The sequence below is a fragment of the Oreochromis niloticus genome, linkage group LG5 (genome assembly GCF_001858045.2).
Source record: "Oreochromis niloticus isolate F11D_XX linkage group LG5, O_niloticus_UMD_NMBU, whole genome shotgun sequence".
Lineage (NCBI taxonomy): Eukaryota > Metazoa > Chordata > Actinopteri > Cichliformes > Cichlidae > Oreochromis > Oreochromis niloticus.
In genome coordinates, this window is record NC_031970.2 from 4878927 (window position 1) to 4895872 (window position 16946).

A 16946-nucleotide genomic window follows, 5' to 3' on the forward strand; every position below is an offset into this window, starting at 1 on the left:
ACCGAGATTTGCCGCGTTAATGCGGTTATGTGTATATATATATCCAGTTAAAAAAAAAAAACAGTTTGTGTTTGCTTCCACCTAAAGAATGGTAAATGGACTTGTTCTTATATAGCGCTTTTCTACTCTTATCTGAGCACTCAAAGCGCTTTATACAACTAATTCATTCACCCAATCACAGTTTCTAAGTTGTTAAATGCTTACTATCTATCATTCACGAGCAACATGAGGTTAGTATCTTGCCCAAGGATATTTGGCATGCAGACCAGAGGAGTCTGGGATCGAACCACGAACCTTCCAGTTAGTAACTGACCTGCTCTACCACCTGAGCTACAGCCAAGAACACTAGTTCTTTTCCAGCTCTGTCTGTTTTTACCGCTCCTGGGGGAAATATGTAGATATTTATCTGCTAAATGCTCCACCGTGTGCACTAGCTTTTCTTTAACCGCGCTGTTTAGCACAGAAGTTTCCTGTTGGGATGCAGAAACTCTCCCGTCAGTCACAGTTTACCTGCCGACGCTGCTGAGCCCTTTTCTTTGTTCTCTGCTTTTTCCGTGTGGCAGACAGTCCATGTTTTTTTTTTTACCTGGGCGTTGCCTTTAACTGCCTGATTGGTAGCCAATCGCATTCTCGGCTAACAAAAACACTCTCCTCCTTGCGCATAGCTGTCACAGGTATCTGTCTCATTTGATACGCTGTTCCTTTTGTAGAGGCCGCCTGTTGTAGCGACTGCCTCCTCTGAGAAAACGCCAGGACCGGTATGCAACTTCTGAACTCATCATTTTTGGTTTGAACATAGTTTTATAACTGGCCTAACTGATGGTCAAACAGCTGTATAGAAATAAACGCGCTCAATATTTGATATCTTTAAAATGCATTTCTTTGCTCGTTGTTGTGCACTGTTATTGATTTAAAAGAAGAAGAATGGTGTGATCATTATAATCTGGCCAACGTTAAACTGTTCGGTAAATATTTGCAGATGATTTATGGATGGTCAGCCCTACAAATAATTCATACACTTTATATCTGCTGGGCTGTTGGAGTAGACGTTAGTCTGTTATTGTTACTGTTTGACACGGTGACAGTCCAACCAGTTTATCCTGTGGCACACCTGCGCCTGAGACCTCTACCAGGAACCAGGATTTCGTCGGATCCAGGTAACTTCGAAGTTTTCTGCTAATGTGTTTCACTTCTTGCCGCGGTCCATCCCAGTATCTTATGCACACTAGAGATCAACAGGTATGAAGTCACCGCCCACTGTCCTGTCAGTTCTCCGGGGAAAAAAAAAAAAACCCATCACAATTCCTGGAAAAACCCTCAGAGATCTTTGTGCAGACAGAAGGAGCGCCTGAAGACTTTGCGGCTTCCCGAGGGTTAATACGAAATTCTTAGAGGCAACGTTATCATCTGATTAACAATTTTATATTTTTAAATAAGCATGAACACAGCACCCATTTGTACTTTCTGGCCTTACATACAGGGCTGAACTGGTAATCTGTCATTTGCCTGATATGCTGACACACTTGTTTCCCCACGATTCAACACATACTTCCACCAACAGAGCAAGAAAAAGACCGAAAGTGTAATTAGAGAGAATATAGCATTGACTATTAGTAACTAGGTTTAACTATTTTTTCTTTTGTTTTTCAGGGAATAAAACATTTAATTGACATCAGTCCTGTTTCTTTCTGTCTAATCAAGCCAGGTTTTTGAAGTAGAATTTGAATATTATATGACAGTTGTTTTATTCTATTTCAGTTTTTTGCTTGTACTATTCAGCTTTACCACTGCTTTGTGGAATTGTACAAATATTTGCACTTATTTATGTGTGCTGCTTTGACTGATCACAGTGAGCCGCCTGGACCAAAAATGCTGATGATTTTTTTTTTGTCCCAGTGCAGATCTACTAGTAATGATCCTAAATATTACTGGGGGTGTAGCCATCTGCTACTGACTCTGTGTGTGTGTGTGTGTGTGTGTGTGTGTGTGTGTGTGTGTGTGTGTGTCTGTGTGTGTTATGCAGGTTTGAATTGCACTGCTATACAGCCAGTAATTTAAAGATTCTTCTCATGTAATTCTTAAGATTCTTGTTATGATGAATACCTCAGTTTTGGAGTTTTTTTAATCATCTTCATATGGGTACTGAAAGGAAACACCCATAACGGTGTGGCACGTGGAAACCAAGTAAACTGGTTTCCAACACAAATGATTGCTTACTTACTCAAGAGAGAATGCTTGCCCTCAGGATTAATGATGGAGGTGAACATTGTCTTCCACTGGAAGATATTATAATGCAAGAAGAAACTAAAAGGAAAAAGCAAGGCTCTAGATGAAGTATCAGACACCGGCTAAGGAGACGAGTAAGAGGGCATCCGCTTCCAATAATCACTCTATCAAATGTGAGCTCTCAACAGTTAAATTAATGAGCCAATATTACACATCAAATACGAACAGGATTATAGTTGCAACAATGTGATCTGCTTCACTGAAATGTGGCTAAACTGTAATCAGACTTTGGAACTGTGTGCATTTAATCTGAGCTGTCAGAGACGAGATATAAACAGGAAAGTCAGCTGGTGGTGGATTGTGTATATTTATTGATAAAAACTTACATAATTTACCGAAACGAGCAGACCAGTACAAAAAATCTTCAGACTTCATCTTTTTTTTTTACCCAGTGAATTTAGACAGCTTACAGTCATGGTGGTGTATGCTTCAGGTCCCTACAGTAAGTTCATATACTGAACACATACAATTCTGTGCAGGCACAATCAACTGATCACCCAGGATTTTTTTTTTTTTTTTTTTTTGAGACTTCAATATACTGTTTATACTTTCTGATCTTACAACAATATGCTGACTGTCCAACTCGTTCTACAAGGACTCTTGGCTGATATTATGGCAACATTTAAAACGTTATAATGTGATGTGCAACCCCCATTTGTTAGTCTGGAGCCTCTCCACGGTGTGTTCTTTCATCATTGTTATTTTGTGTTTATGTAAATGACACGTAGCTACATGATACAGTGTACTGAATAATAAGATACAATAGTTATATTGACATTTTTCATATGCATGTTTTTGTAAGAATGTGGGGTAATAACTACCAGTATTTTATTATGACCTTATTTGTGATTTGGTGAAGTTAAGACAATGATCCACTATTTTAGAATATAAAGTAATTCAATTCTATTCAGTTCCATTCCCTGCTTAGGTTGCTGGCCCAGACAAGCATAAGATGGATGGAAAAGTAAACACCTGATGCATAGTTGTGTAGTTTTTGTAAGGGAGTAGTAGGCTACATAAGAACAGCGGCAGTTCCAGAGGTCATGTCTGAACACGAAAAAGGAATTGTCAAGCTAAAACCTGTCAAATGAATCCAGGACCCTGTACACAATTCAACATACCCAGGGTATCTTTTCCTTTATCTGCATCACCCTAACATGCAGGTAGCTTCTGACCAATCACGCTGACTGATGTACCAGCAGTTACTGGATGAGTAAGGATGGAAGAGTAAACTGTAATTATAGAAATAATACAAAGATGTTACACGCATAATACAGAATGAATGCAACACAGCTGCTCCAGTTAAATTAATGAGGTTTCAACAGTTACCCACAGGACTGAATGAAAGCGCTTTGATCTATAAGACCGTAAAAGAGCTACTATATCATACTATATTTAAAAAACTGTCGCTTGGAGTTCACAGAAAACACAATAAAGTGGCTGCTAACAATTTCCTACTAATCCTTACGGAAAACTACTGGAAAACTTCTGTTCTGAGGTCTGAGGGATCTTCCAGGAATAGTGATGTTTTGTTTTTGTTTTTTTAAAGAACTGACAGGAGAGTGGGCGGTGATTTCACGCCTGTTGATCTCTAGTGTGCACACCTGCCAGTGCAGCTCCACCGGCAGGTCCAACCTAACATCAGTGCTGTGCTGATTGGTCCAACAAACTGGATTCAACAGTGCGCGGGACTCCAGCAGCTGTGCTATAAAACAGGTTGATCTGGTTGGGATTAAGTTACCTAAAACACTTCTATAATGGATGTAAGAAGCCTTTTCAAAAAAAGAACTGAGAGGGCGCAGGTGTGGTGAGAGAAGGCGGAGAAGGAGCTGCCTCCTGTTGCTGCAGATGCCCACTGGCTTAGATACGAACTCTGGTCGGGGAATCAGAGCTTCTAAAGTGTGGTCAGTGATGTCAGGCAGGACGGTCGCTCTCCTTTTCTTTTCTTCTCTCCTGTCATTGGGCACAACCTGTCCAAAATTTCTGCATCCCTCTGAAGACCGTACCATATTAAATAAACATTAAATAAACATAAATAAACATACAAATAACCTCACACAGTCAATAGGCAAAGGCAAAAAAGTAATAAATAAAATTATATACTAAATCTAAACTAAGGCATAAAAATTGAGCTTCACTCTGCCTCAGGGGTTTACTGGTCCATGTACATGTCTATTGGTTTGTGACAAAAGTGTTTCTTTTAAATATTAATATAACTGAATTAACACAGTATTTTATTTTATTTTATTTCTTTTAATCTGAAAAATGTTTAGATTCACCAGCTTGCTGCAGAAATCGCCCTCATGTGAAATGGGATGGCAGCATTTGATTAACTTCAGCAGGCTTAAACATGGTATCAGACTAAGTTGACAGTTTATTTGTATATTTTAAAACAACGTCTGGAGCATTACTGCTGATTTTTTTTTCTGTGTAAAACAAACAGTGGTGGATGGAGCAGCTACAAATTTTGCTTTTCTTCACGTTGGAGTCTGTTGATTAGGGGCTCTGATGAAGGACTCCCTGTAACTTGTTCCCCAGTAATGGTTTAAAGAATGATCACAAGTACAGCTGTGCTGTATTCTGTCTCGTTTTGCATAGAGCATTAAATGTTAATGGACTCGTCACTGCCCCCAAATGCAGAAGAGCAGTAAGCACCGACGGGAAGTTGATTAAGAAAAAATGCAATTGTAACCAATTTAGCTATAAGTTCAAAAACATTTTGAAAATAGAGAGTAAGCCCCTCAGGAGAACATTGTAACAGAAATACAAGAAACTTCTAACACAGGTTAGGCAAAGAACAATACCAAAGAACTAGAAATCACCAAAATCTAACTGAAACAAAAAATTTCAATAATCAAAAACATAAGCACTCGGTCACCAGACTCAGGACCATGACTATAAACCCCTCAGCTGTATGCAAACACAGGAAACACCGCTGCTGATAAAAGACAGACGGGCGTGGTGTGGTTTCCATATGCTGTATGTATGTGTGTGCGTGTGTGTGTGTGTGTGTGGTTGAGAACTTCCTGCTGCTTAGACAGTTTGTCTCTGCAGAAGTCAGCGTCAGTCTGTTTGCTGTCAGATTAGCCGCTTCTTTCATTTTTCATTCTGCTGTTTTAGCCACACTCGTGAGTATTATTTTTAAATTTTTAGTGTTACTACTTTTATAAAGTGAATACGTATCTGCATTAGTTAGAATTACTCGCTTTTAAAATCAGTAACGTGTTTTTGCTTTCATTATAAGGGGAGTCAAAATGAAACCTGAGTACTGCTGTTTGTGCTGCTGTAATGCTTGAAAACTCACAGTATCAGCGACAAAGAGCTGAAGATGTTACATCCTGCTAGTTAATTAATGTGCATTCAGGGAATCGCTCAGTTAAAAAGTTTTTATTCAAGTGAAATAAAAGGCAGTAAATAACTTTTAAGTATTTGATCTTACTCATAAGATATCTATTATTTGAAAGTAGTATAAGCTGCAATTCTGAAAGTGTTTAGAGTAGTTCAGAATACTACATATGCATTATTGATACTAAACTATTTCTGTCATTCAAAACCATTAAAATGTTCCACGCTAAATAAGCAATAATTTTACTTTTGCTACATTGAGCTAACTCGAGCCGGGCCTTTCAGTGTGAGGTTTGAACGTTCTCCATTTGCCTATGAGTGTGTGACTTGTAGTTAAAAGCACTTTGAGAGATCAGTAACACTAGTAAGGTGAAAAAAGCAATACATCAAAGTAACGACATTATAGTTGCTCCCATGAGCTAATAAATAATTTACAGAAAGCCCAACTAGAATCCATTTATTCTGAGCAGGACCCAACCACACGAGAGCTCCTCACACTGCTTTGAATGCCCAGACTAGTTTGGAATAAGCGATTTTATGTTTTAGTTAATGCTGTAGTTTGAAAATGGTAGTTCAGATGAAGTTTTTTAGATATAGCAGTGAGAATACAGTTTAACAGTCATCACATATTATATAATAATAATAGGCTTTCATGTTTTAGTTACATTGGACACGATACTGTGTGATAGTAGAATTTCTTTTTCAAAAACAAGTGTAAAACCTAAAAACATTTTTATCCCTGCTCTCTGAATTTACTTACTTTTAAAAATGTTACTGTAATGAGAAACCGCATTAGAGGAACTGGAGTCCCTGGAACTTCTCCATTTTCAGTTCCAGATGTTGCTCCCGTGCTGTTAGGTGGAGGCCTTCACCTGGGAAGTTGTAGCTTGAAAGTCATCAGTGACTTATTTTAGTATATACATGATGCAAAATAACCAACCACAGTTTTTTCAGTGTTTAAGCTTTAGTTTCTCTTTCTTCTTTTTTCTGCTGCACTTCTCCATTTTCTTCCTCTCTTTTGATTCAGCAGAAGTTTGAACAATTCATCACACACTGTGTATTGATCGTCTAAAACAGAGTTGATTTTCTCTTTCAGAATCAAGTCAGAATGAAGATAGCAGCCTTTAATGGCAAGAACCTGGGACAGAAGAAAGTCCAGAACAAGTCTGTCATCAAACACCTCACCAAGGTGATAATCATTTTACCTTTACAACAGAAAGCTTTAAATACAAAACCAATGACAAAATGTGTAACACTTAAATGATGTGTTTCCTCCAGATCATATCTCGGTACAGTGTGATTGTCCTGCTGGAGGTGGTGGATAAGAGCGGCAAAGCCATGGAAACGTTACTTCAAGAACTCAACAAAACTGAGTGAGTTCCCTGCAGTGATAGTGTGTGAATTTAACATTTTATTTATAATATTTTATGTAGAAAACTGCATGTTTAAGTTGCTTCGGTTTTCCTCAGCACTAACAGAAAACGCCCCTACAAAAAAACTGCCAGCAAACAACTGGGACGAGACACCTACAAGGAGCAGTACGTCTGTTTCTACAGGTGTGTGAGTCTAAGTTCACTCTAATACAACATATCAGTGGTTTGTGAATCAGACTTTAATTTGTGTGAATGTGTGTGCACAAAATGTGAGATTCATGCCCAGACACGTTGATGTCTGACTATACGTGTTTATCTCTCAGACCAGATGAAGTGACGCTGAAGGATTCACACCAGTATGAAGATAATCAGGCTGGAGATGAAGATGCCTTTGCCAGAGAGCCCTTTGTCCTGCGCTTCCAATGTCCAAATACAGGTTTGTGCTTTTTACTGTGTTTGAGTAACGCGTTAAGTTACAAAACAAAACAAGTGAAGTGCCCTAAGATCTGTGTATTGGCTCAGCAAAGGGAAAAGATTCACAGCTCACAGTCATTTCTAATTTTCTTAGTGTACATGCTGTGATCAGCTGACCTGCTGCTCTTTGTGGATTTACACAACCGCATTCAATAAGATGTACACAGTTTGACAAGCTATAATGGCTGATGTCTATCCCCTGTACTGACACGACACTGTTTATTATCTTTACACTAGACAGAATACAGTTGGTATAAAGTCAGAATTCAGTGAATGGATCTAAACATCATCAGTTTAAATTACACCTAAATCTGACCACAAGCACTACAGTCACTGTGCACCAGTCCAACACAGAGCCTTTGCTGTGAATCCACCACATTAACACAACCTAACCTTCTTATCCTGGACAAAGCTACTGTTACGACCCGGCCTCGGGGCAATGTGCCCTCTAAGCTGCGCGCGTGCGCAATCGTTGCGCACAAAAAAATCTAACCTTACCTAAAATCTAAATAAATACGTTAAAAATTCATGTTGTTTCGCAGTGTGAGTCAGTAAGTGACCGGTGACTGGCTGCTCCAGCCAATGATGCGATTCACATTCGTAAATACGCAGCTAATCAACATCGTTGACAGGACAGCGTCCTTATGTGCTGACAGCGACGGGGCTGATGTGCAGTGAAGCCATGTTAAAGACAACGTGTACAACCATCGGAGATGTGAGCAGGACAGACAGAACGGCTGACGGAAAAAGTGTGGACTTTATACCAGTTTTTAAATTGTGTTGATCGGCCACGTAAAACCAGAGTTATGATAGAAAATATATGCAATGTTTGTTTTTTCCTGAATACTATCGTTGTTTATATTTACTGCGGGAAGAAACGGTAAAAACGGCGTTTTATAAGGAAAACGCTCGAAAGGACTCTCCGCCTGTGAGCAAAAACAAAACCAACAAAACCCCCCCCACCCTTTCCTATTGGTGGAAAAATGTACCATGTTGACCAATCAAAAAATGATATGGCAACATGGCATTTATTGTTTAGGAAGGCGGGTATTTTTTTTATTTAAAAGGGAGAGTGCAGTTTAACATAGTCCAAGTACAAAACATGAAACTGATGTAACGCACAAAAGTTTATAGCTATTGCTAATTTTCACCAATTGTCCCTTAGTTTTAGGAGTGACAGCGGTGTTTTGAGATGTGAGAGATCTGCGACGTTTTGTGTTTGGAGTCTAAAGTTAGTGTGTTGTCTTGTGTAGTTAGTGTGTAGTGTAGTCAATAGTTTTGTTGTGTGTGTCAGAACAATGAGGCGGCTGCTGAATGTTACAGGTGTTACAGCAGTGATACATCTCCTGTTGTCAGGCCTGCAGGTATCAGGCTGTTGTTCTCCTTTATCTCATAGTGGACAGAAATTATTTTTTGGAGTGGCACAAATAATTTGTGTGGCATCAGATTTGATGCAGAACAGCTGATTGTTCTGTAAATAGTTTGAAATGTTTATTTAAAAAAATGCCTTGGCTGCATTTTTAGATAAATAGCTGCAAAAAACTTTGTTGTTTGCAAAACTCAGTTACGTTTTTGAAGAATTAACTATACAATTAATCTATTATTATGTACTGTATTTTGCAGACAGAGAGTTACAGACTCTCTCCCAGACCACAGATTCATGCTCATAATACAAGTCAGAGCTTTATAAAAAAAGAAAGAAAGTTGTGTTTTCAAAATTGGACTTCAAGTTATTTTTACTTCCAATAGTGTTAACATACTGCACAGGTCATGAACAAGGTTTTTGAAATTTTTCATTGTAAGTGGGCTAAAGCAGTTAAGTAAAAGTAGTCTAACATAAATGTAAATGCTGTAATTTGATTCTTTTAATAAACCATGTGACTTGGATGGATGAGATGCTGGCATAACCACAGTGCACATGTCTAATGTTGCTCACAGTGGTCCAAGGAACCGCTCAGGGAGTTTGTGTGTTTGCTCAGACACACGAACAATTAGAGGGAACATTGCCGAGGGGTAACCCGGACCCAACATGCAGGGGCAACTCCCCACTCCAACCACTCCCAAGAAAGGCCAGCAATAAAGCAATTAAAGGTGCTAAGCAGCAGTTTATTTTCTTCAGATGAGAGCAGTGCTCAAAATAACAAACAAAAAGGTTTCTAGTTTTCCCTACTGTTCCCCATCAGAAAATAAAAGCAAGCAACATGAGAAACTCCGACTGAACTGCTGCGGTGCTCAATATATACAGCGAATAAGAATTTACAAGGAACATTTACGACAACTATTTTTTTATTCTGTAATACCGCAACCACGACTTACGGACACTTGCACTCCTTCCGGCCCACTTTAACCCCTGAGAATAAAAGCTATAGATGAACCAAAGGTAATGAGTCCCTTTTGAAAATGTAAAGTAGAAAGTACAGATAATTGTTTGAACATGTAGGGAGTAAAAGTAAAAAGTTGTCATAAAAATAAATCCTCACGTAAAGTAGAGATACCTAAAAAAATTCTACTTAAGTACAATAACAAATTATTAGGACTGTTCTTTCCCACCATCTGGAGACTGGGCTTTGATTTACAGGTGTCCCGTATCTGCCGGATTTCACCTTCACCTACTCGAGTAACTGAACTGCTCACATTGACTGTGTTTGTGTTGTTGGTATGTTTTGGAACATTTGTGGAGTACTGTTTGTCCAGAAAGTCTGCGCCCCAGTTTTGATGTCTGAATCCTGGCATTTTATCAGTGTCTTACTTCACACTAATCAGAGTTGTGCACTTAACAAATTTCCCACCTGTGGGACTAATAAAGGTCATCTTTAAACAGGGGCATAGGGAGGGGAGATGAAGAAGCAGCTACTAAGCTTCAGTTAGAAACAGTCCAACCTCGTCCACATTTTCTTTACATAAATACAGAGTCAGTAGCACAGTTTCCACACTAAGTTATTATACTTTATATAAATTTCACAAAAACATTATTTTAGGTAGTGCATAACATGAACTGTAAGCTGGAACAAACGCATCATTTTAACTTGTCTATTTGAGCTGACACTTTTACTGACTTCTTACAGTAAAGAAATTATGTTTTGAGCGCTCATAGTAAATCTCTCTCTGTGCCGAAATGGAAACCATGATAGGATGACTATCTGTGAAACAAAAGCAAGAGCTACTGAACACAGTAAGAGTTTGTCTGAAAAATAAAATGCTAAAAAAAATATCCAAAATTCACCTCTTTCTCTCACAATTAGCAATAACAATGAAGTAACACTTAACAATAACATGTGTTGCTAAGTTCATTGGCCTTTGTGTATGGCAGTTACATTAAACAGGAGAAACAGTAAAGGGAGACCAATAAAGACCCACGACACAGTTTTCACCTTCACTCATCTGTCCTGTGATAAGAAACAAAAGTGTGGTTCCCCCTACTGGAGCCCTACGACATCACTAGTGGGTCAGTGCCCAATAAACACAGGTTATACCCTGTATTAGCCTTTTCTGCCCTTTAGATTCTTACTGCATATTTTTCACACTAACAACCTTGGCAAAGTAGTCAAACAGTCAACAGTCAGGATAATACTGATATTATGTTTTGGAATTCAATGAACAGAATAACATAATTACATCACTCTGATATTAATTAAATTTGTCTCTGTACAGAGGGAGCCTGTTACCTGAGCCTGACAGTGATGCCTGATAGTGTAGCACTCCACCTTCTCATCTAAATATAAAAAAATGTATTTCAGTTGTTGAAGATCTGGTCCTGATCCCAGTCCACACAAAGCCAGAGGACTCTCTGAAGGAGCTGGACGAGCTGCATGATGTAGTTGAAGACATCAGGAAGAAATGGAAAACTGATGTAAGTTTTATGTTTTGATTTAAAAATTCAGACCAATGCAGTTTCATTTAGAGCCAATTCAACACAACAGTTGTTTCAAGGGGCGTTACAGCAAATAAAAAAATGCATGATGACCCACTCCACCCTGCCTTTCCTCCAGCCTGCCTGTGTCACAGTTCGTTTCTGTAATAAAGAGAGGGTTTGGCTTATTTCAAATAGCTGAAATACTACAATACTACAATATCTTTCTAAAACTAAACAATTACTTTTATTTCCTAAACCTAACCAAGCAGCTAATAAACAACGAACTGTGAACTAAGCTCCAAAACAGGACACAGATCAAACTCCCTTCATTCAGAATCTTAATAAATAACTTTATCTGACCTTTGTTTTAAAGAAGATCCTGAATCTCACCCCTTGTTAATGCATACAGTGAATCAGATTATAATTTATTTTTAACTACTTGATTTTGTCATCCATGTAGACAGAATGATAACGGATGTCTTTAAATGAGTTTTGCTCATCAAAAAAAGAAAAGAAAACTTTAAAAACATAAGTGCATAAATCTTTGTGTCCTACAGTGAAGTGACGCTCAATAAATGACAGCTCTGCACAGGATCACATAATAATAAATATATCCCACCACATAAATCTCTGTGCTGTTATTTAAAGAATACCTTAATACCATTAGACATTAGAGTGCCACATACTGGCTGTAACAAACATCTGTCATTGTACTGAGTTCTGCTCTCTTTTGACATTTTTCTGCAGAACATCATGATTTTGGGGGACTTTAATGCTGATGGACGATATCTCTCCAAGAAGAAGAAGGAAAAGATCCGCATCTGCTCTCCTTCCTACAACTGGCTCATTGATGACGATGTCGACACCACGGCTAGCAACAAAAATGATAACACCTACGACAGGTGACACACATATAGCACTTTCTATGCCTGAGTTTACAGATCTTTATATCATCTCTATATAATGCCAAGACCTTTTGGGATATTTCTAATTTCTATTTCTTGGCTTCTGGTGTTTTGGAAAATTGTGCATAATGACCAAAAGGAAATAAGAGTTAGTTGTTATCTGTTTGTTAGGGTTTGTCTGTTTTAAAAACGTGCACATGAGGCTGGATGACTCACGAATTCTGATTAAATCTACCTGTGTGTACATTAAATTTGTGTGAAAAAAGTGCAGGAATTTAGGAAATAAATCAGTATAGCTGTGGTGGAGGTATGTAGTCTCAGACTCTTAATATTTTAAAGTAAAGCTGTGTTTTTATAGAGGTAATTTTACTCTATTCTGTATCCCAAAGTTATTCACACAAGTGAGTTTTAGTAAATGAGACTTATGTGGTCTGATTTTTTTTTGTAAGAGAGGAGCCAACAACACTAAGGCAAGAAACAGGAGAAAGAAATAACCCTTCATAATTTGTTCACCATGATCAGAGGTAGTTCTAAATTTATTCACAGTATGAGCAAATTCATTTAGAGAAATATAGACGAGTCACTGATCTACGTATGAAACCTTTGTGTGTATGGTTTATATACAGATTTGTAAATCAGGCTGATTGGTAGCAGTCTGATTGTAGGTCTTTATGTGTGCTGAACCACAAAAAATCCTCTGCAAAGTGGATAAATTGTTCTTTTTTATTTTTAAAGAAGGATTTTTTTCTCAGAGTGCCTGTCACATAAGAAATAATATTGGCATCAGTGAATTTCAATTTGAGACAGAAAATGGAGAGATAAAACTATTGGGGCTTCGAGCTATACAGCACACAGACAGAAATGAAGTTCTTAACTGTTTAAAAGAAATGCTTCTCCTCTTCGTCAAACAGAATTGTTGTGTATGGAAAGACCATGCTGAACGCCATCGTCCCCAACTCGGCCAAGTCCTTCAACTTCCAGCAGGAGTTTGACCTGACCGATGAGGAGGTGAGTTTTTTTCTAAGCTCAAAGATAGAAATTATTTGACAGGTTTTTAGCATTTTAAAGGACACCATGAGTGTTGTCATTCAACTTTTTCAGGCCCTGGGCATCAGTGACCATTACCCTGTGGAGGTGGAGCTGAAGACCAAAGATGCGTCTGGGGAAGGACAATCTAAGAAAAAAGGTCATTATTTTTTCATCTCTGACTCTTACTGTATTTATACGTGACAGCAGGAATGGGGATCGATAAGAGTTTAGTGATTCCGACGCCATTATCAATATCGTTGGGTTCTCATTGTCTCTGCTTTAAGGGTCACCACCATCTGTAAATGAATATATTTCTGCAAATTAATTACATGCTGTGTGGTCAAAGGTTTGTGCATGCTGGAGGTATTTCCTCTCTATGACCTCAATGCTATGATCAGCATTGAGGTCATAACTCAAAAGAGTAATGTATTACACATATTACACAGAACACTCTTATTAAAAGTAATGCAGTACATTACTCCCATTACTCCCAGGAGAAAGTAATTATACTACACATTACATTACTTTTGAGATTCTCTATAAAATTACCTTAAACAAAATGTCTCATAAATACCATATAACAGGATAAACCTGAGGCTACAATCCGACGAAGCAGCATAAATCCCTATCCTAATGAGGACACACATACAGTGCTAGTATTTGGTATTTAGGTATGAACACAAAGCCTGCAACACAAGGCAAAGATGAAAACCAGACCAAAGACAATCGCCACGTGAGTCTACTGTAGAAACATGAACCAGGAGAAGTGGAAGCTACATCCTGACTTCTCATCACTGCTTTTATTACCTGTGGCAGATCAGGGACTGGCTATTGGGCTGGGATCGGCATTCAGTCAGCTTTAACATCACTCTATTGAACACTTTTTATGATTTTCAAACTCACCCCAACCAGTTGTGGCAGATGGCCCCGCCCCTCCCTGAGCCTGGTTCTGCCGGAGGTTTTTCCTGTTGAAAGGGAGTTTTTCCTTCCCACTGTCGCCAAAGTGCTTGCTCATAGGGGGTCATATGATTGTTGGGGTTTTCTCTATATGTACCCTACAGGGTCTACCTTACAATATAAGAAATCTAAGAAAAAGCGCCTTGAAGCGACTGTTGTTGTGATTTGACCCTGTATAAATCAAACTGAATTAAGGAAATATATTTCTAAAGGTACTATTGACATAAAATTCTCACCAGATGTCAGTAACAGCCCATCCAATGCACACATTCAATGAAATCAAAGTATACATGTCCATAATTTATGTCTAATAATGACACAGGGAAAATGTTTTCAACATGCTCACTGAATTTTATTTCATACTTTGAACAAAACCCTTTGTTGGTGATGACGGCATCAAGATGCCTACTGCACGGAGAAACTAGTCGCATGCATTGCTCAGGTGTGATTTTTCCCCATTCTTTCATACACCTAGTCTTCAAATCCTGAACTGGAACCTTCAGCGGTTTAGAAATTCTTCGGTAACCAGTGTTATCAGTATGTTTTGCAACAACAAGGCTGCAAAGGTTTTGAGTGTGCTCACTGGCTTCATCCTTCATGAGATGTTTCCTGTGTGACACCTTAGTAATGAAACATGGTTCTATGGGCCATCAGTTGAGACTAAACCAGCTGATTTTAATTTGCACTAAATGGCTTTTTTTCATTCCTGTCCCGTTGGGCACTGTGGTAATCAGAATTATTGTCTGAAGGCCAATAAAAATGCCAAACAGATTGTATTTTCCCAAGTGGATCATTGTGGCTTTGCCATACTGATCCACTTGATTGATCTTTATTATTTTTTTATTTTTTTACTTTTCAGTTATTACAATTGGAACAGACAGGGCTAGGGGATAGAAAAGGGAAAGATGTGGACAAGTTCAAGAAAAGGAGAAAAAACAGCAGGGAAGAAGGACAGTAAGAAAAGACACTAAAAGGGTCTTTTTGCCCGTTCCTTTGTTCATGTGTTCAATACCTTTTCGTTTGTCATTTCTCATTATTACACATAACTTTAATGGGTTGTTACTGACATCCGGTGAGAATTTCATGACAACAGCACCTTTACAAATATATTTACTTAAAAAATTGTTGACATGTGCAAAACTTATTTTACCCACTGTATTTCCTCTTTCTAATATTAACAACAGGACAACAGGAGCAAAAAAGAAAGCAAGGACAAGCATCCAACACGCCAACCAAGAGAGGACGTCGGGCTGTTTAGTGTTAAACTTTAACGATCTTGCTATTAATTTTTAAAATTTGTGTTACTCCAGTTAGTTTATAAACTCAGTTTTTCTTCAGATTTAACAGAAAACCACATCAGGTGGTTCAACGTGATTTAAAAAAAAACCTCTGTTTGTCTTCTTTACTGAATTTACTGTGGAAAAGACAAATGAGTGTAAAGTTATTAGTACTACATGGAAATTAGGTTAGACTATGTAAGAAATAATTGTTGTTTTATTATGTGTTTTCTGGACAGCTTCAGTGGTAAATATGAACCTGTTCTTGTTTGTCTTGGTTACTCTATAGATAGCATTCATTGTCTGGGGCTATTTTGCTATTTAAGGTATTTTAGGTATGTATAAATATTTTACTTCTGAGGACTAAAGGCATTAGCAGGAAATAAGATTTATAAAAAATTTTAATATTGGAAATGACCATAAATTTGTATAATCATGGACTGTTTTTTTCATATCTGATGCAATTAAATGACTTTTTACATTAAATTTTTTTTGCTGTTTTTATTTTTTACAATAACCATGTGGGCAGGCTGGGGTACTCGAGAAAACAAATGTATGAGTGCCACTTATGACTGCTCCTTTATTTGTAAATCGACTGTACTTGAATAATGGAGTTTCTACTGAAGTTTAAGAATAACCATGTATTTCGTGAGGGATTATTCTGAGGGGTCGCCATAGCAGGTAGATCAGCCTGTTCGATTTGGCTCCATTTTAGTGTCTGCTTTTCCAAATAAATGAAAAACTGATTTTTTTAAACTTTTAAGGCCTTAACTGTATTTACAGAAATGCGCTTTCATATGATGAGATATTTTGTGAAATTAGAATACACCTATCCATATCACAACATTTTATATGAGTACCACATATTGCTGTGGCCAAACAGAAGCTAGGAAGAAATCAAGTGTCATGAGTCACTTTGTTGCCATTGTTGCTGTACAGTCTTCCATTGAAAATATGACAGGAAGGAAACAGTGTAATGTCACAGTGTTTGCCAAAATGATTCCTGAGGACGTTGTTGAGGAAGGTAGTTGTGTGAAGCCTTGATTTTTACACATGAAAAAATTTGGCCTCACATGCAAACATTGTTTGCCATCCTCTTTATTCTCTTTGTAGCTCAGTGTTTGTATGTTGGCTGTATTTTGTTTTAATGTCTCGAGGAACCTTTTAATTAATTAAAGTTTTTGTATTTAGTAGAACTAGAAACATTTGTATTCTGAATATTAACTTCTGATTTTGCATTTTAAATCAGTAGTTTAATTTTATTAACTCTATTTTAATGATTTGGCTTGGTCCTTCATCCAAAGCATAAAGCTTTCTTAATATTATTCACTCACTGAAAATATGTTTAATAAAACAAACCTGATTCACAAGTTGCTTCATGTTATGAGTAGCACTTGGCCAGGGTGGGACAAAAGAACTCCCTTTTAACAGGAAGACACCAGTACCT

General features: G+C 37.9%; 1 protein-coding gene across 4 annotated transcripts; it reads left to right on the plus strand.

Annotated features, from left to right (window-relative positions):
- Positions 1-678: 678 nt before the first annotated feature.
- On the plus strand, positions 679-15985 carry LOC109194281 (deoxyribonuclease-1). Of its 4 annotated transcripts, none has more exons than XM_025907072.1 (10): positions 679-758; positions 6728-6820; positions 6910-7004; positions 7101-7187; positions 7328-7440; positions 11216-11328; positions 12079-12233; positions 13148-13244; positions 13338-13422; positions 15407-15985. In XM_025907072.1, the coding sequence occupies exons 2-10, from the start codon at positions 6740-6742 to the stop codon at positions 15478-15480; spliced, it is 900 nt and encodes a 299-aa protein (XP_025762857.1). In that variant the 5' UTR covers positions 679-758; positions 6728-6739; the 3' UTR covers positions 15481-15985. The 4 variants fall into 4 exon arrangements, with proteins under 4 accessions (XP_025762857.1, XP_025762856.1, XP_003451897.2 ...); XM_025907071.1 differs by having other exon boundaries at positions 712-1157; XM_003451849.5 differs by lacking the exon at positions 679-758 and adding an exon at positions 5256-5414.
- The last annotated feature ends 961 nt before the right edge of the window (positions 15986-16946 follow it).